This window comes from Leucopleurus acutus, assembly GCF_964270905.1.
Source record: "Leucopleurus acutus genome assembly, chromosome: 15".
Lineage (NCBI taxonomy): Eukaryota > Metazoa > Chordata > Mammalia > Artiodactyla > Delphinidae > Leucopleurus > Leucopleurus acutus.
In genome coordinates, this window is record NC_139157.1 from 51,184,328 (window position 1) to 51,203,389 (window position 19,062).

The 19,062-nt window shown below is 45.6% G+C and overlaps 1 protein-coding gene across 5 annotated transcripts in view; it reads left to right on the forward strand.

Moving 5' to 3' along the window:
• SCML4 (Scm polycomb group protein like 4) overlaps nucleotides 1-18,175 on the forward strand; it is a gene marked incomplete at its 5' end in the record, with an annotated part of 60,537 nt that extends 42,362 nt beyond the window's left edge. For 2 of the 5 annotated variants that reach the window (XM_082856025.1, XM_082856026.1), the window contains 3 exons: nucleotides 3,898-4,185; nucleotides 13,213-13,358; nucleotides 15,861-18,174. In XM_082856025.1, coding sequence (XP_082712151.1) covers nucleotides 3,898-4,185; nucleotides 13,213-13,358; nucleotides 15,861-15,986 — 560 coding nt within the window. In that variant the 3' untranslated portion in view covers nucleotides 15,987-18,174. Of the gene's footprint in view, nucleotides 1-3,897; nucleotides 4,186-13,212; nucleotides 13,359-15,860 lie in introns of all 5 variants that reach the window. The other 3 variants (XM_082856027.1, XM_082856024.1, XM_082856028.1) reach the window with 3 other exon arrangements.
• Between the last annotated feature and the right edge of the window lie 887 nt (nucleotides 18,176-19,062).

Sequence of the window (19,062 nt, forward strand, 5' to 3'; positions counted from 1 at the left end):
TCTTCTTTAATTTCTTTCAATAATGTTTTGTAGTTTTTAGAGCATAAGTTTTATACTGCTTTTGTTAAATTTATTCCTCAGTATTTTATTCTTTTTAATACTATTATAAATTGAATTCTTTCCCCAATTTTATTTTCATATTGTTTAATGCAAATGTATAAAAGTACAATTGATATTTGCATATTAATTTTGTATCCTGTAACTTTACTGAATTCATTTATTAAATTCAATTAATAAAAGTGTTTTATTGGATTCCTTAGAATTTTTTACGTACAAGAGATAGTTTTACTTCTTCCTTCCCAAATTAGATGCTTACCTACTTGCCCTGGCTGGAACCTCCAATACAATGTGGAATAGAAGTAGCAAGAATAGAGACATCTTTGTGTTGTTCCTGATCTTAAGAAGAAAAGCATCCGGTCTTTCACCATTAACTATGATGTTAAGTGTAGGTTTTTTTATGGATGCGCTTTTTCAGCTTGAGGAAGTTCCCTTCTATTCCTAGTGTGTTGAGTGTTTTTCTCATGAAACAATGTTGGATTTTTTCAAACGCTTTTCCTGCATCTATTGAGATAATCACATGATCTTTGTTTTTTATTCTATCGATATCACATATTACATTAATTGATTTTCAGATGTTAAACCAACCCTGCATTCCTGAAACAAATCCTACTTGATCATGATGTATAAGTCATTTTGTATGTTAAGGATTTGTTTTGCTAGTATATTGTTGAGAATTTTTGCATCCATATTAATGAGACATTGATCTGTAGTTCTCTTGTGATGACTTTGTCTAGTTTTGGTATCAGGGTATTAGTGTTCTCATAGAATGAGTTGGGAAGTATTCCCTCCTTATATTAGTCTGCCTGGCTGCCATAACAGAATACCACATACTAGGTAGCTTTAACAACAGAATTTATTTTCTCACAATTCTACAGGCTATAAGTCTGAGATCAAGGTGTCATCAGGGTTAGTTTCTGGTGATACTTCTCTTCCTGGCTAGTGGACAGCCACTTTCTGTGTCTTCACGTTGCCTCATCTCTGTGCATGTGTGTGAAGAGGGAGAGAGCTCTCTCATGTCTCTTCCTCTTCTTGTCAGTACTTTCTTTTTAACCAGTCCTATCAGGTTGAGGTCTTACCCTTAAGACCTTACTTAACCTCTATTTCCTCCTTATGGACCCTCTCTCCAAATATAGTTGCAATGGGGGCTAGGGCTTCAACATATGAACATTTGAGGGGGACACAATTCAGTCCATAGCACTCTTTTTTTTACTTTTTGGAAGAATTTGTGAAGAATTGGTTTTAATTTTTCTTTAAATACTTGGTAGAATTCACCTATGAAGCCATCCGAGCCTGGGATTTCTTTGTTTTTTGATGACTAATTTAATCTCTTTAATTGTTATAGGTCTATTCAGATTGTCTATTTCTTTTTGTCAGTTTTGATAGTTTGTCCATTTCTTCTAAGTTACCTAACTGATTGGCATAGAATTGTTTGTAATATTTCTTAATAATCCATTTTATTTCTGTGAGATTGGTTTTAATGTCATCTCTTTCATTTCTGATTCTAACAATTTGAGTCTTCTCTCTTTTTTTCTCAGCCAATCTAGCTAAAAGTTTGCCAATTTTGTTGATCTTTTCGAAGAGCCAGCTTTTGGTTTCTTTGATTTTTCTCTATTTTTCTATTCTCCTTAATTAATTTTCACTCTAATCTTTATTATTTTCTTCCTTCTGCTTGCTTTAAGTTTAGTTTGCCCTTTTCCCCCCAGTATCTTAATGAGGAAGATTAGGTTATTAATTTGAGAATATTCTTCTTTTTAAATATAAGTATTTACAGTTACAAATTTTCTCTAGGCACTGCTTTAGCTGCATTCCATATGCAATGGTTTTTATTTCCAGGCAAGCTCCATATGCATCCCCATCTATGAGAAGACCTGCTAGTTCCCCTAATAAAATCTATTCTTAATCTTTCAATATCTATGTTGTGTGAGGAATCCATACATGAAGAAGACATCTGGATCTTGTGGCCCAAATGTGTTTACTCATTGCCAACATTGGAGGATCCCTTGGTTTTTGTTATTCTAATGCCTTTGGGGAATGTCTGTATCTGTTTTGATCATGTGTAGTATATAGATGATTGTTGATGGGGCTAGACAGATATGGTCTTGTCTGGGGTGGGAGGGACTGAAGAAAAGGAATTACTAGAATATTTTTCTTCCTCTTTCTATCCCTATAATTCCTCTGGACGTTGGTCTTCAAAACAAAACAAAGCAAAACACCCCACACCATTTGGCCACAGGTATAGCTTGCAGAGTTCAACAGGCTGCAAGAATGAGCTTTAAAAGTGTAGAAAGTCCTGATCTACTTGGGTGGGGGAGCTGATGATGAGGTTGGCAGAGTCTCCAGGTCCTCTACTCCCCCTGCACTTTAGATTGGTTCTTTCTCTCTCATCTGCAGTGTTTGGGGAAGACCATGGGGCCATCCAGATCAGCATTTGTGTCCCTAGTTTGTTAGCTTTGGTGGAAGGTTAGTGCCCTTGTGTGTACTGGAACTAAAAGTGTGGGGAGGAAGCACCATCACACCTGTGTCAGAGCCCAGGCCAATCATCAAAAAATCTACAAACGATAAATGCTGGCGAGGGTGTGGAGAAAAGGGAACCCTCTTGCACTGTCGGTGGGAATGTAAATTGATAGAGCCACTATGGAGAACAGTATGGAGGTTCCTTAAAAAACTAAACATAGAACTACCATATGACCCAGCAATCCCACTACTGGGCATATCCCCTGAGAAAACCATAATTCAATAAGAGTCATGTACCACAATGTTCATTGCAGCACTATTTACAATACCCAGGACATTGAAGCAACCTAAGCGTCCATCGACAGATGAATGGATAAAGAAGATGTGGCACATATATACAATGGAATATTACTCAGCCATAAAAAGAAATGAAATTGAGTTATTTGTAGTGAGGTGGATGGACCTAGAGTCTGTCATACAGAGTGAAGTAAGTCAGAAAGAGAAAAACAAATACTGGATGCTAACACATATAAATGGAATCTAAAAAAAAAAAGGTTCTGGTGAACCTAGGGGCAGGACAGGAATAAAGATGCAGATATAGATAATGGACATGAGGACAAGGGGAGGGGGAAGGGTAAGCTGGGACGAAGTGAGAGAGTAGCATTGACATGTACACACAACCAAATGTAAAACAGATAGCTTCGGGAAGCAGCTGCATCACATGGGGACATCAACTCAGTGCTTTGTGACCACCTAGACGGGTGGGATAGGGAGGGTGGGAGGGAGATGCAAGAGGGAGGGGATATGGGGATATATGTATACATATAGCTGATTCACTTTGTTATAAAGCAGAAAGTAACACACCACTGTAAAGCAACTATACTCCAATAAAGATGTTAAAAGAAAAAAAAAACCCAGGCCAAAGTTGTTACTCCTAACTCTGGGACACTGTGACTCTGGCTTGATCTCTCCCAGGAATCATGGGCCAGGTGCGGGAGGCAGTGGTGATGGGCAAGAAAAGAGGGAGCAGGGAGATTCTGCCAAGCTGGCGGAAACTTCTGGAGGAGCAGAGCCATGGAGGGAGAAAGACCTTTGTTTGAATTTTATTTACAAGTCATCAATAACCAAGATAATCACATTTTCCTCAGAACATGGAGGGTCACATGTCCCAATCCCTACTAAAATATGCTTCGTTGGTGAGGTGTCAGTCTGCTGAGAGGTGAACTATTTGTGATTATGCCGTGGTATCCATTCCTTCTCATCTGCCATCCCCACAGATAGCGGCACCTGTGCTGCTGGGGAAAGGTTTTCCAAGACCCAGCACCAGGTGTCTTCTTGAACTGCTCTCTGATCTCTGCTTCTCTGCTCTGCCTTCTTGCTTAGCAAAAACAGTCACCACTGAGGAGTGCCTGGTGAACCCTGCGAGCATGAGCCGCTACAGCGTGGACTCCTCCTCCGCCTTTAGCCACAGGGGCTCCCTGCCCACCTCCTCTTCGTTGTACTGCAAGAGGCAGAACTCTGGAGACGGCCACGTTGGGGGAGGCTCAGCCACCACAGCCGGTGGTCCCCATACCAGCCCCATGTCCTCTGGAGGCCCCTCAGCACCTGGGCTGAGGCCCCCTGGCTCCAGCCCCAAGAGAAACGGGACCTCTCTTGAAGGAAACAGATGTGGTAATGTAATGCGTGCACTGGCTTCCCCATGACCTAACCTCCTCTGCCCTTGCCCTGGGACCACCAAATGTAGGGAGACCGGGGGACTGTAGCGGTTTGAACACAGCAACACTGGGAAATTAGAAGTTTCCACAAATCCCTTCATGGATTTTTGTTGTTCTTGAGGGCAGCTGACTTCAACCTTTGACCATAAGCAAAGAAAATGGTGTATTAGAGTAAGTTAGGCTGTAGGAATAAGTAGAATCCAAAATGTACAGTGGCTCAAATACAATAGAAGTTTTTATCCAGGAGTCCAAAGTGGGTGTTCCTAGTTGGTGTGTGTATCCCAACTCAGGGACCCAGGATCTGTCCATTTCATGACTTTCCTGTCCCCTATGGCCCCCATGCCCCACGCATCTAGTGGTAGAAACAGAAGGAACAAACGAGGAAGATGAACATGTTTCCCTAGAGCCTGGAAGTGATGCCCATCGCTTCTACTCACGTTTCATTGGCAAGAGCTGGCCATTTTACCACACTTAACTCGGGGGGAATCTGAGAGGTGTAGACTAGCTCTGTGCCCAGAAAAAGAAGAACCAGAAGTTGCTAAAGACTTTTCTCTTGCACAGTGGTTGACTCTTGCAGGGTACAAACACATGGGCAGACCAGAGTTAAGTAAAATTCCCACAATGCTGGTTATTTTTTTTTTTTTTGTCCCGTAAGTTTTTTTGTTTTGGTTTGGTTTTCCATTTATTTATTTATTTAGGCTGCACCAGGTCTTAGTTGTGGCATGTGAACTCTTAGTTGTGGCATGCATGTGGGATCCAGTTCCCCAACCAGGGATCGAACCCAGGCCCCCTGTGTTGGGAGCCCAGAGTCTTACCCACTGGACCACTAGGAAGGGCCTCCCACAATACTGGTTATGATGCTACTTCTGTCTCACCCATTAAAGTTAGCTTATTGGAATGCAGTGTAGGAAGGTACTGTCATTCTAGGGGTAGGTTGATGTCCATTTTGATTTATGTTATTAAAAAAATCATTTTCAATTCAGTATTTGAGTATGAATAGAGCATAGTGGATAATCACATGGACTATGGAGCCCGATGGCCTGGGCTGGAATCCTGGATCTGCCATTTTCTGACTGTGTGATCTTTTGCAAGTCTGAACTTCTTTGTGCCTCAGTTTCCTCACCTGTGAAATTGGAATAATAATAATAGCACCTACTTCATAGGTTTGTTGGGAGGATTAAATAAATTCATGTGTATTTAGTCCAAGGCCTAAGAGTTAGTAAGAGCTCAATAAACATCAGCAATGACAGATCACGTGAACACACCCCTCAACAGATCACAGCCCATCAACTCTACACCTGAGAACTCTAAAGAAAGGAGGCCAGAGGCCCGGGAGTCAGGGAGTCTTCATCTTGCCCCTCTGGTGCCTCCTGCGGGCTGGCTGTCTTCTCTGGCATTTCTGTTCTGAGCCTTGGCTCGTCCACTGGTAGCCCTGACAGCCACAGTGGTGAGCTATCGCGTATGATCCCAGATCCTCCACACGCTCCCCTGAAAGAGCCTCACCATCACAGATGCACCTCTGTGGGCCGAGGAGGGGAGGCAGTTTTGAGGGGCAAGGCACTGTTCCCTCAGCCATGGGGGCTCTTGCCAAACATGGATGGCCCTGCTCCCCAACATTGTCATGCAGGGCCGTCGGCCAGGCAGGTTGGAGTGGGCAGAGCCCATTTTCCAAAGGGGAGAGACGTTGTTGCATCTGATTTCTAAGAACAAGAGAAGGGAACAAAACCCGCATCATAAAGTAAATGCACAAACCCGCATCATAAAGTAAATGAGGGGCAGCAGTTATTTCCTAGGTTTATCCCCAGAGTTAGTGTAATACCAGACATATAGTAGGCGTTCAGGAAACATTCTTTCTCTCTACCCCATTCCACTCCCCACATGGGGCCCAGTGCCCTCACATCGCCCCTGCTTGTCAAAGCCCTCATCCTGGGGTCCCTCTGCCCGTCACACGTCTCCTTCTCTCAACCTCTTCTCCTCAGTGCAATTCCCAGCTGCTTGAGGTGGTGATCACAGGACACCAGGCTGATTGAATGGACTCATAAACCTAAGAGTATTGCCATTCTTTAAAAAGGAGATATTTACTCTCCTATTTAAGTTGGTGAAATCTTAGAGCCTGTGTCTTAAGTGGAGGGTTTCAAGTAGGAAGGGGAAGGCACGATTTGAATGCAGAGCACTACCACTCCATCTGTCACGGAAGAGTTGTCTGCCCCATCCCAGCCCATCTGGTGGCCCAGATGAGGGGAATCCAGGACCCTTCAAAGGGGTCTCAGGTATTTAGCTCCCTCCCCCTTTCTCTTTCTGCCTCCTCCCAACAGAGTCCTGGGACGAACTCCCGTCCCAACTCCAACAGCCCCCCTGTCCTTCCTTTTCGTCTCTGCTTCAGCCCTTTGTTCTCCTGGAATTAGGTCCTCATCCATTGCCTGAGTAATCTAGCCAAAGGGAAGCCCAGACCCTTGCTCAGAACAAGCTCTGAGAGAGCCCTCTCTGTCAGAGCCCTAGCTGCACCCCAGGAGAGCCCCACTAGCTCAGGACTTCTGCCTCTCAGGATCTTGGGTGAGACCAGAGAAATGGAGCCCACCAGTGCCTGCTGCCTTCCACTCCAAGCAAGCCACTGACCGTGGCCAGGAAGATGTAAGCAGAAGTGGAAAAAAGATTGGGTTGGCAACTGGCAGTTTCAGTCACTGCTGATTAGAAATGTTCCTTCCCTCCTGTTCCCTCCTGTGGCACTTTGTCTCCTCATCTCTAGTACTTCCTCTCTCTTGTCCCATAGTAGGAGCCAGACTCTCAGCTTCATGAGGTCTCTCACTCATATTTGAATCCTCTGCAGCCCCAGGAAAGGGGCCTGTTTGAGGCATATCCTAAATAGCTATTTATTGAGCACCTACTGTGGGCCAGACACTTTCCACACAATATTTCTGACTTATTATAAGTTATATCTTATAATTTATTATTATAGCAAGTATATATTATTATTGTAGGTATTATTATATTCAGTTTACATATACAGCAATTGAAGATCAAGTCAGTCAAGTGTTTAGTCAGGATTTGACTTCAACTGACTCCAAAGGTGGCTTTCAAAATTATCCCAGGGATTTTCAAACCATGCAAAATGGGCTTCAAGGGGTCCCTCAGAGGTTCTAGGGCATAGGAGAGAGGGGATGGGAGCAGATGGTACTCCAACACTGCCCTCTTTAACCAGGGCCTCTTCACATTTGAAGAGTGGGGTTCTACATTTGTGTAGTTTGAACAAAGTTTGCACAGCTAAACGCATTTGGAAACCATGGAGATAAACCATGCTGAATTGAGTGGCAGTATATTAAAGTAGGAGAGAAAACCCCTGGCCTCCTTACCCATTTGTCACCTAGCAGCCAGTCCAGGTGCCAGCTGCAGGCCCTCTGGAGGGCTGTTAAGTTTTCCCTCCACCCGAAGAAGTGCTCAGTATTGCTCTGAAATTGCATCCCAAGTGAAAGCAGTTGGTATTAAGAAACCATATCTCTTTAAGGGGGGTTGACCTAAGTCATAAACCGGGAAGGGACATAGAAATGTCCTTTGTGTCCTCCCCCATGGTGCTAATCAAAATGGTTTAAAACTGCAGAAGCCAGAAAGTGGCATGAGGCTGCACAGGACAGTAGGTATCGATGACGTGACAAACTTCTCAGTCCTCTCTCTCATGTGAATACCTACCCTGGCCTCCTGTTGTCTTTTTTTTTTTTTTAAATGTGCAACTCTTTTATTTAAAAAATTATAAAATATTATTAAAGGACATAAAAATGAATAAATCAGTAGTTAAATTATACCCATCAATTGACCCAATATCATGATGGTGCTAATGCTACCCAAATTACTGTATATATTCCATTAAATATGTTCATGTCCTATGACCCAATAATACTTCTAGGAACATAACCTATAAAAACTTCCTCAGAGACATGTGCAAGGAAATTTTTTGCAGCACTGTTTGTAATTCCTCCTGCTGTCTTGATACATCATGCCCATCGCCTCTGTCAGTGGACTCTGAAGGGATGTATTCAAAGGACACGTTTCCCTGTTTTTTGCTGATACTCAGGTGAAAATCTGAGAGCTCTCCTCTGTCTCTCATCCAAGATATAATCACTAAGAACTATGAAGAGGTTTTAGGGCTTCCCTGGTGGCTCAGTGGTTGAGAGTTTGCCTGCCGATGCGGGGGACGTGGGTTCGTGCCCTGGTCCGGGAAGATCCCACATGCCGCGGAGCGGCTGGGCCCGTGAGCCATGGCCGCTGAGCCTGCGCGTCTGGAGCCTGTGCTCCGCAGCGGCAGAGGCCACAACAGGGAGAGGCCTGCGTACCGCAAAAAAAAAAATAATAAAAATAAAAATTTTTTTAAAAAAGAGGTTTTAGATAACAAAAGCTTCCTGACATTTGCATTAACAGGAGATGCTGTAGCATTCCCAACCACAAGTATGTCCAAGCTTCAGAATTGAAGTGACTCTGACATTGTTATTACCACTCATATGCTTTCCATGGGTTGGAGTTTGATTCCATAGGGTATGGTCTTGGGTGACGGATAGAGAACAATTCAGCAAGAGAAAGAAGAATGGGGACAGCGCTCGATGTGGGGGGCGGGGAATGAGTGAAGGTGCGGCACGGCTTATTCATTCCAAGGAAAGAGAAGAGTTTGTGCAGGGACGCCAAGGGAAATCATGCTGGGAAATTTGGGGTTCAAGTCAAGCAGACTGAGCTTTCTTTACTCTGTGGAAACCAGACATGGCTGAACAGGGAAGTGAGCTGATGACCACAGAATTTAGGAAGACAAATCTATTGGCCATTATGGAATGATACATAATAATAAGAATAGCAACTATCTTTTGATTAATTCTTACCGTTTAATGCTTCACATTATCCTATTTAATCCTCACAACATGGTAGGTGTTTGACAGGTGAGGCAACTAAGACTCAAAGAGATGTTGGTCCGTCCTGGCCAGAAGATACTTATGGAGCACAATATGCCAGGGCCTCTTCTGAGGTCCAAGGATGGAGCTGTGAGCAAGACAGATGTGGGCCCTGCTCGCTGACAGCGTCCAATTCCAGAGAGGCAAACGTTAACAAATGTTAACAAATGATTCCAAGGGGCCCCTTTTGGAGACTGATGGGCTTCCTTCCAAGATGCTTCTTGTCAGGCTCCAGCCCAAAGCCATATAGTCACTTGACTCCTACAATACTTTTGAGAAACAAGATGAAGAAACGGAGGCTCATAGGGAATAGAATGATCAGGTCCAGGAAGGGGCTCAAAACCTGGCCATTGGCTCTGCATTCACTGTGCTTTGCACACAGACACACTGATGAGGCTTCAGATGTGTGAGAAAGGAGCTCCCTCGTGTTGCCCGGGACAGCCTGTGGTGTGAAGGGACCTTGGAGATCCTTCCTAACTCCTTATTTCACACCAAAGTAGCACAGAGATGCTTGCACAGAGGGTGGGTGGTAAGGGCGTCTAACTCCCAGCTCATTGTTCCTTCCATTCTTCCACATGACTCTATTGTTAGCTAAAAAGTTTCCTCTGAATTATGAATGAACAAAAGGAAATTATGCATGTGCTTGTGGGTCTGTGTGAGACAGAGAGTGACTCACAGGCAGCAGCACGAGTACCGGGGCTGTGAAGATATCCGGGGTTGCTTTAGACAGATTCACAGTCAGTCTATTCCTGGTGGATGTGAGTTCAGCGTTAGAAACAGCCACCACCATCCTTCATTCTACATCCATTCACAGCTGGGTTTTACTATACACACGTCTCCCGCATCGCCCAGGGAACAGACCTGACCACGTACGAAGTTCTCGGCGCTGGAGAATGCCACCTCCCATAAAGGCGGTTGGCAAGCGCTTTGCGTGCTCTGTTCCTTTAGGAGCAAGATATTTTCACCTCTATCATGTCTGACTGCTGTCCAGTCACATCTGCCTGGCCTGGCTGTGTCAGGCCAGACCCATCTGTCTTCCTGACACCTTCGCAGCAGCTGGAGGGGCTGGTGTGCTTATTATCTTTGTGTGAGCACAGGCCATTGCAAAGGCTCTCCCAACCTGCTAGAAAGTTCCCTCTCTTCCTCCTAGAGCTAATTCATGTGCTTTGGATCCTGAGCAGGTCCTGAGGTGTGACAGCTTCCCGCTGCTGTCTTGTGTGACTGTGAGGCACCTCAGAGAGCAAAAGTGAAAACGCCCACAGCTAGTACCAGGTGCCAGGAGCGGAGCCACTTCCCCTCCACATTCATCACCTGGAGAGCTTCCCCATAAAGACAAGCCAGACCACCTTGCTCAACTCCATGGCTGTGGCTCATGGGGAAAGTATTTCCCTGGCCTTTTGCTCAAAGGACCTTAGGCTCCCATGGATGCTGTTGTGAGTCGGTCTGGTGGTTTTCCTTCCTGTCAAACACAGGAAATTAGATTTGACCTCCGCTCTGATCACTCTAAAATCATTCTTGGCACTGAAGACTTCCCGCCTTTGTAATCAGAGCATCTATTATCACCCTGATTATCGCCGACGCTCCGATGGGGCAGGCTCCAAAGGCAAATGCGATTTCCGTGGTTCCTCTTCCCCATGTTGAGTGCAGATGTCTTTAAATGCAGTGAAATCATCTCTAATAAGCATGTGTCGGCATTCAGATGGCCCTAGGGTGTATTAACAGTTTCCCGCCAAAATGCACCACCCCAGCCCGCGCCAAATCACCTTAGGGGACCCTTCCAGGTCCAACAAGGAAAAGGCAGGGAAAATCTCAAAGTAAATCCAATTCTCAACCAAACTATTATGTATTTAGGACAGACTTCAAATGTGATGCTGTACTTTTCTCAGCACTACTGGAGAACCGTGCACTTCCCAAGTACATTGAAAAGAGGAGGAAAAAAGGAGACAGCAGAAAACCACTGCACCCTGAGATTAAAGAAGGGAAATGGAAGTGAAGGCTTCCCAACTTCTAACTTAGATTTATTCTGTAGGGAAGCTGCTTCATTGTTCAGAGCCTGAAAATAGGATTAAGGATTACTCGCACAAAGCTTTTGTGTAAGTTACTTATACTGTTTCTGCAAAGTATATTGATTCATTTTACATTCATTGAACCCATATTACAAATATATTTGCATGGAGCTGTGGAGAGTCAATGATTATAAACTCTGTAATGAGAGGATCCCATTTTTCACCAAACACTTTGCCCAGGACCTGGTGCACAAGAGACACTCAGTAGATGTCCGTGGATGAATAGGGGGAAGATGCAAAAGATAATCCTCGAGAAATTAAAACTAACTGGAGGTTCCAGGCAAGCACATGCATAATGGTAATACAAGGCAGATGTGGAAAGCATCTTTAAGAAAAGCGCAAACAAAAATTTGGGAGTTAAAGGTGGAGGAAGATGACATCCAGATGGCAGGACACGGAAATGCTGCCTGTGAAGGGGTCTACCTGGGCTTTGATGGCTGGTAGAGCTTCTTTGGAAAGGAGGGAAGGTAAACACCTTCTAGAGAGAAGCAAAAGCACTAGCTAAGGTGGAGACTGGAAGCTGGAGGAACTTTCGGTCAGAACCAGTATGCCCAGATGGGAGTGTGCAGAAGGGCAAGGAGGCGGGCAGGGAGGCGGGCAGGGAGGCAGGCAGGGTGCCTCCTTCCCTCTGTGGACCACCTGGTGCAGGTCAGCCATAAGGCCAGCCCCAATCCCACTTGCATCCTCACAGCTGCCCTTCCAGGTGGAGAGCATTGCCATTTTACAGCTAGCGACGGGCAGCTCCAGGATTTGTCCCTAGGTTTCTCTGGCACCAAAGCTCTTCCTCTCTATCCAGGCAGGAAAGATGTTATTGAGACCAAAGAGAGCCCTTGATCTTGTGCTAGAGTACGGACTTGGTGCACGGGCGAGGGGCATCCACAAGGGGCACTAGGGAGAGTGTGAAGACGTGACAGTTTTTGCTCTAGAAGGATAAAGCGTGAGGTGAGGACATCTGCTAGAAAACCTTTGTAGAGGGTCAGGTAAGAAGTTCCCGGATTGGGGCAGCAGGGATGGAAGAGAGGAGACCAGTGTGAGAGGCATCCTTCTAATAGCTTCAGAATAATTAAATGTGGGGAGCAAATAAGGGACAGGAGGTAGAGATATCACTGAGGTTTCAGAAACATGAGAGATAGGAGGGGATGCTGGTTCTAGGGAAAGAGGATGAATTCGTTTGGGACATACAAAACAAGTCACCCACTAAATATTGCCTAAATATTGATTCACTACTCTCTCCTCCTTCATATGTCCTGCACCTTTTAATCTGCCATGTGGGAAAAGCATTTATGCAGCAATGCAGCTCATGCCACAATCACTGACCAGGGACCAGCTGTGGACCAGGCACAGGATTAGGCTCCTGTTGTCAAGGAATCCCTCGTCTAGTGGGAGGTTGGAGTGCGTGCTCTGACAGACCTGAGGGTTGGCGAGGTGCTCAGTGTAGGCGGTGAGTCTTCTTTCTGCACATGCAGAGCAGGGCATGGACCTCTCACAGACAGGGCTTCTGAGACCCAGGACAAGGACAAAATGCCCCTCCATTCTGCTGCGTCCTTCTTGTCTCAGGGTGACACCAGTGGAGGCGGAAAGGACCTGACGTCGTTTTGGCGTCACAGCACTACAGAGGTCTATTTGGAGCTTCATGGAACCTGGTTACAGCAGGCCCGGGGCCCACTGAGACAGGACTGATCAGGAGGGTCTTTAAAACTCTAACATGGGTCAGCATTTCAACCTGCTGGAGGAGATCCGTTTTCCAATGCTCTATTCCCTGGGAGAGCAGAGAACCTCTGTGTAGAGGGGGAGGCTGCTGCCCTTAGGAGTGGCCTCCGGTGCTCCAGGCTCCTGCCAAGAGCAGGCACTTCTGGCCTTTCTCTGTCGCAGGTCACTCGGGCCGCCGCCTTGGACTCGAGGGCCAGGTGGGGACAGGAGGCACCAGGTAGGTGCCAAGGCCCGAGGCCTGCTGTCTCATGGCCTCCCTCTCTGTGCTCTACCTTCCAGCCTCAAGCCCTTCTCCGGACAGGCAGGACACCCGGCGGCCAAGGAGCAGGAACCCCTCTACCTGGTCCGTGGAGGATGTGGTCTGGTTCGTGAAAGACGCAGACCCGCAGGCTCTGGGGCCCCACGTGGAGCTCTTCCGGAAGCACGTACGCACAGTGGTGGGCCTGGGGGCAGTCAGGGGGCTGCGGGGGGCTGTGCACTGTGCCCGGGGGCACCACTCAAGGGAGGCCAGACGGAACCACAGGGTTCTCAGAGCGGAACAACCACCTAGTTTTTTTGTCCCATCCGTTCCCTCACTTTGGCCTTTATCAGGAGTACCTGTTTTCCTGCCCATCCATCCGTCTGTCTGTGCATCCGTCTGTGCATAAACAAACGTTTATAGCACACCTACAATATGCCAACAGACAGTGCCTATTCCTAAGCTGCTTTGAGGATTAAATGAGAAAATGCACAGAAAGTGTTCAGCACAGCGCCTAGCTCGTAGATGGCCTTTGGTTAGCAGGCCATCTACATATTTGCATAATTATTTAGGAGATTCTAAAATATATAAAGATGGTAATTTTTTTTTAAAAGGTAAGAATTAGTACTTTACCTGCCAAGCTTCCTATGTCAGTTATCGACTGTTGCTATAACCCGTCACCACAAACGTAGTAGCTTAAAACCACACAAGTTTATTATCTTACAGTTCAGTGGGTCAGGAGTCTGACAGGGGTCTCACCGGGCTAAGACCAAGGTGTCGGTGGGGCTGACATTCTTTCTGGACGCTCTAGGGAGAACTCATTTCCTCCCCTTTTCAGCACTGAGATCCGCCCTCATTCTTGGCTCCTACCTCGCTGTCCTCATCCTCAGAGCCAACAACATCAAGCTGAGTCCTTCCCAGGCTGCCAACTCTTTGGTTTTTTCTTCTGATTTCTTCCTCCACTTCGAAGGGCCCTGTGATTGCACTGTCTCCTCCCTCCCCAATAATCCAGGATACGCTTCCTATTTTAAAGGCAGCTGATTAGGAGCCTTCATTCCATCTGCAGCCTTAATTCCCCTTTGCCAGGTAACCTAACATATTCACAGGTTTCAGGGATTAGGACGTAGCAAGGACCGCAGAGGGGTTATGTTTAGACAGATCTGGGTGGGAGGACTCTGGCTTCCTTCCAGCATGACAGGAGGCAGTGGAAGTCTAGGAAGTGGGGGAAAGAGAGAACATTCGGCAGTGAGGCCCCGGGGAGGGCCCGCAGATGAGCTCTGAGTGACGCAGGGTAGGTGCTTCATCAGTGCTGGCTGGATAGAGGAATGAGAGGGGCTGCTCTATGAGTCCTGTACTGTGCCTCTTCTCCCCACCTGAGCACCCAGAATCTCTACCCTTGGTCTCTAGTAATCTGAAAATAGCACTATAGGTGAAGGCGGAAACGCAGCCTTACTAAGGAGTGATACAGTGTGGTAGTACAGGGGAAATGATCGGCTACAGCAGTGAAAAATGTGGTACCTATTAGTATGCTCTCAGGGTTCTTATACATGTAGCATAGATGACCTTTACAGTGTCCCTCCCACCTTCCCACCTGCATTAGGTGTTCTTTTTTTTACATTTTTATTTATTTATTTTTTGAACTTATTTATTTTATGTATGTATTTTTTTGGCTGCACTGGGTCTTCATTGCAGTTCAACATGCAGTCTGGAGGGTTACATTTTCGGAGACAAATGGGAGCAATATCAGGACCTCAGAGGATTGGCATTCCCTTAGTAATTATTTGTGCTAAACCCTCAGATGAAGCAGGTGCATTATTTAGTTGTATGCCACCTAGTATTATTGACAGGGCCAAAAAAACACCTGAAATCCCTTATAGAGTGTTGTTAGCAATTTGGTAATCAGCGAAAGGCAGGTGAGTGGCCCACGAAAAGAAACCAGAGATTAGGATGATGGATGGAAGTCAGGGCCTTATACCAGCACCTGGAATGGAAAGGTAACTACTAGTTTCAGGGTCTAATGGGATGATACTTTGCCTTAGTCCAGGCTGCTGTAACAAAGTACCACGGACTGGCTGGCTTATGAACAACAGCAATTTATTTCTCAGTTCTGGATGCTGGCAGTCCAAGATCAGGTTGCCATCAAGGTCTGCTTTTGGTGAGACCCTTCTTCCAGGTTTCGGACTGCCATCTTCCCATTGCATGAGGACACTAATCCCATTCACGAGGGCTCCACCCTCATGACCTAATTACTTCCCAAAGTCTCTCCTCCAAATACCACCACTTGGAGGTTAGGATTTCAGCTTATGAATTTGGGGAGGGGATGGGGGGGCACATTCAGTCCATTGAACACTTCTTTCTTGTTTAGCCCTAGATTGGATGAAGAGATAAACGTATGTGGGATATTGGGAGTATGGCTGGGACTATGTTAGATTCCTTCAATCAGGAGAGAGCAGGAATATGAAAGATCCAGTGTATCAAACGACCCCAGAGAGACTATGGGAAGAGGAGCACATAGTATTTGTAAGCTTTCGTTTATTTTCTTAAGGTCTTGCCTTGGGACTAAGAGAATATGCATCTAAGTGAATCCATATTCCCTTACTTTACTCCCTGACCATACTCTAACTGTGGCCACTATTTGATTACTTTGACCACTTTCTGGGTTTCCTTTTTTCTGATTCTGTTCCACCAGGAGATTGATGGCAATGCCCTCCTGTTGCTGAAGAGTGACATGATCATGAAATACTTGGGCCTAAAGCTGGGACCTGCACTGAAACTCTGCTACCATATCGATAAACTGAAGCAAGCCAAGTTCTGAAGGTGTTTAAAAGATAGAAGCAAAATCCAGACAACAGATCTCCAGATCCTCTTCTGCCTTAACAACATTTGCCACCATCACAAAGATTCTCTCCTGAAAAAGAACAGCCACAAAGACTTGGTCTTTTTATAAAACTCGTGCATCTTGACCTTTTAAAAAATTCAACATGGCCCTTCTGAAAGGTTCTTCTGTGTTAATGATTTGCCAAAAAAATTACAAAGAAGCCTGTTATTTTTAACATTTCTGGTAGGTTGGTTGCTCTTAGGGTGGGTACTGTTTTTATAATGAGAATGTAGAGAACTGAATGCTATCACCCAAGGAGGACACTGGAGACGTCCAAGGATGTGAGAAGAACCTTTGTCCCTGCAGGCTCTGCGGGGACGCCCACCGCAGCACTACCTGTCTTTAGCTCTGACTTGGGGACCCTATCATTGTGAGCCTTGCTTAATTCAGCTCTGGAAGCTGTCTTCTGAGGATAAATGCCTCACCTTGCACTATCTGGAAAACTTGAATTCTTTCACTCTCTGAAAGAGAAGGAAAAAAAAAAGTCTTTTCTATTCCTAGTTATCTGAAGTACTGTGTTTCCCCACTAGAGGGCAGACTGCTAATGTATTTTCCGGACCCTCACTTCAGCAGCCTGATATTCAATACCCAGTGGATGGATTAGGGTTTCTGTGAACAAGACCTAGCCTACACAGACACAGGGAATTTATTCCACAGTCAGCACCACAGATTGCAACTTGGGAAGAAACCGTCTTCTAGAAGGTTCTAGTTCATATCCAATCATTACTGACTGACTGAGGTGCACCAGCAGCAAAGTCAAGAATTTGGAAGCACGTTCTTCCCAGATGGGGCTTTGGAGTTCCTTCCCTTCCAGCGTCATTACTGAGGTGTCGATGTATTGGCATGCCGCAGAGCTTAGTGACATTTAGCCATGGTGTTTCTTTAAAAAAGAAGAAAGATGTCTCTACTAAGCTTTGAAATGGGAGAGTGTTGATTTCTAGTTACATCGTGGGATTATATAGTTGTATGTGTGGCTAATTTTAATAATAATAGCATGTACACAGACATGCTATTATTGGGTTTAATTCAATTTACAAATAGGTTTTCCTTTCTCACCGTGGAGTAATAGAAAAAAATTGATTTCTACCCTTTTGCAGCTGTGTCCAGGGACGGACAATGAATCCACAATTTACTAGGCAGAAGGGCAGCCTTGTCTCCATTCTTCTTTTGATCCTTTTCCTTTCTCTCTCTCCCTGTCTCTTTTTTCCTTCCTCTCTCACTGAATAGGAAACGTATCTTCAAAATGAATTTGCCTTTGCCGTGGGCGTGTCCTCTTCCTTAAAAAACGTCTGTAGTGCTGTAAGGGAGGAGATGAATACTAGACTTTGTGATCTCTGGGAGGGGGAAGATCAAGGGCCACTCAGGGCCTCCCTTGGCCCAAATGCAAATCAGAAAAGGCACACCATCCTCGGGATGCAGCCTGGACGGGCGTCTTGGCCGGTGAGTGGAGCAGTGTGGGATTACAGCCTTCTCACCCCTCCACCAGGTGACCTTGTGCAGGACAAGACCTGTACAAACTTGAGGGCAGCCCTGGGTAGATCTGTATATTGATCCTCTATAAGTCAGTCAGAACTTGGACAAGGATCATAAGAAACATTCCAAGCCATGCTCTTAGACCCACTTGCTGAGTGGTATTTGAGAAAGCACATCAGAGCAAAATCCTTTTTAGACACGCAAATGGTGGCGGACTTAAAGCGTGACAGAAAAGGGATAGAGCAGAGTGTCCTAAAACTGCCCATGGAACTGAGCTTGAGTTATCAGGCTGTGGGAGAGCTGAATGTCTTGGTCCCGGCACCTGACAGAACTACCCTGAATCAGGCCTTGGGACAGCGCCTTCAAGATTTTGAAACAATAAATGGACTCTATCCCTCAAAGTTTGTAAATCGTGACGTGCTCACTGCTGATCTGGAGTTGGATAGTTGCCCTCAAAAAAACATGGGTAGGGCTTCCCTGGTGGCGCAGTGGTTGAGAGTCCGCCTGCCGATGCAGGGGACACGGGTTCGTGCCCCGGTCTGGGAAGATCCCACATGCCGCGGAGCGGCTGGGAGCGTGAGCCATGGCTGCTGAGCCTGCGCGTCCGGAGCCTGTGCTCCGCAACGGGAGAGGCCACAACAGTGAGAGACCCGCGTACCGCAAAAAAAAAAAAAAAAAACCATGGGTAGTGTATATATTCAGAACGGCCAGTGTGAAAACAGTGAGATCCAGAAAATCCCACGACAGCCTATGTTCCTCACTCCACCATTTTTGCTCAATTCTCTGAAACTTGTGGTGCCTCTTGCATCAACATATACCTCATATAGAGATTTTCAAAACTTTCTACCATTCTTAGTAGTGCCTCCCTCGGTACAAACACATCAACATTGGTGCTGCCAAATCAAAATCATCTGCAAACAATGTCAAGGAGATACTCGGAGTCGTTTTCAGGGGAGAGAGATTTTCCCATCTCAAGTCTAGGAGAAAACTGGGTCCACGTTCATGTGGAACTGCTCTCACAGAGATGCTATCTCATTTTGCATTAAACTTTAAGCAGGACAGATTGCTGAAACCATGATATTTAAGGTTTGACTTTTTAAAAATCTCATTACTCTTGAAATGAATGCTGTCGCATCAGAGAATAACCTAAGGAGGAAACTCTTCCTTTCCTGTTTTTGCACTGAAATGCAGTTAGCCGACCAAATTATTGTTGCAATACTGCAATTAAATTAATTTTCACCCCTTTCAAAAATCTTGTCAAACCAGGCAGTTCAATAGCTCAGCAAATGTAAAACATAGCAGGCCATCTCCTCTAAACGGACCTTAGGCAGAGTCATGCCACGTGTGTCATTCTCATCTGAATGGGAGCTTATTTGGGGGCCCTTGAACTTGTACAGATGTGTTACTTGTTATTCCATGGCAGTAGATTTGCTCCAGGTTGTGGTAAACAATGATATAGTTTTGCATAATTTCAAATTAGTGTGTGTGTGTGTGTGTGCTCATGTTGCAAACATTTCCAATTACACTTGTCTGTTAAACA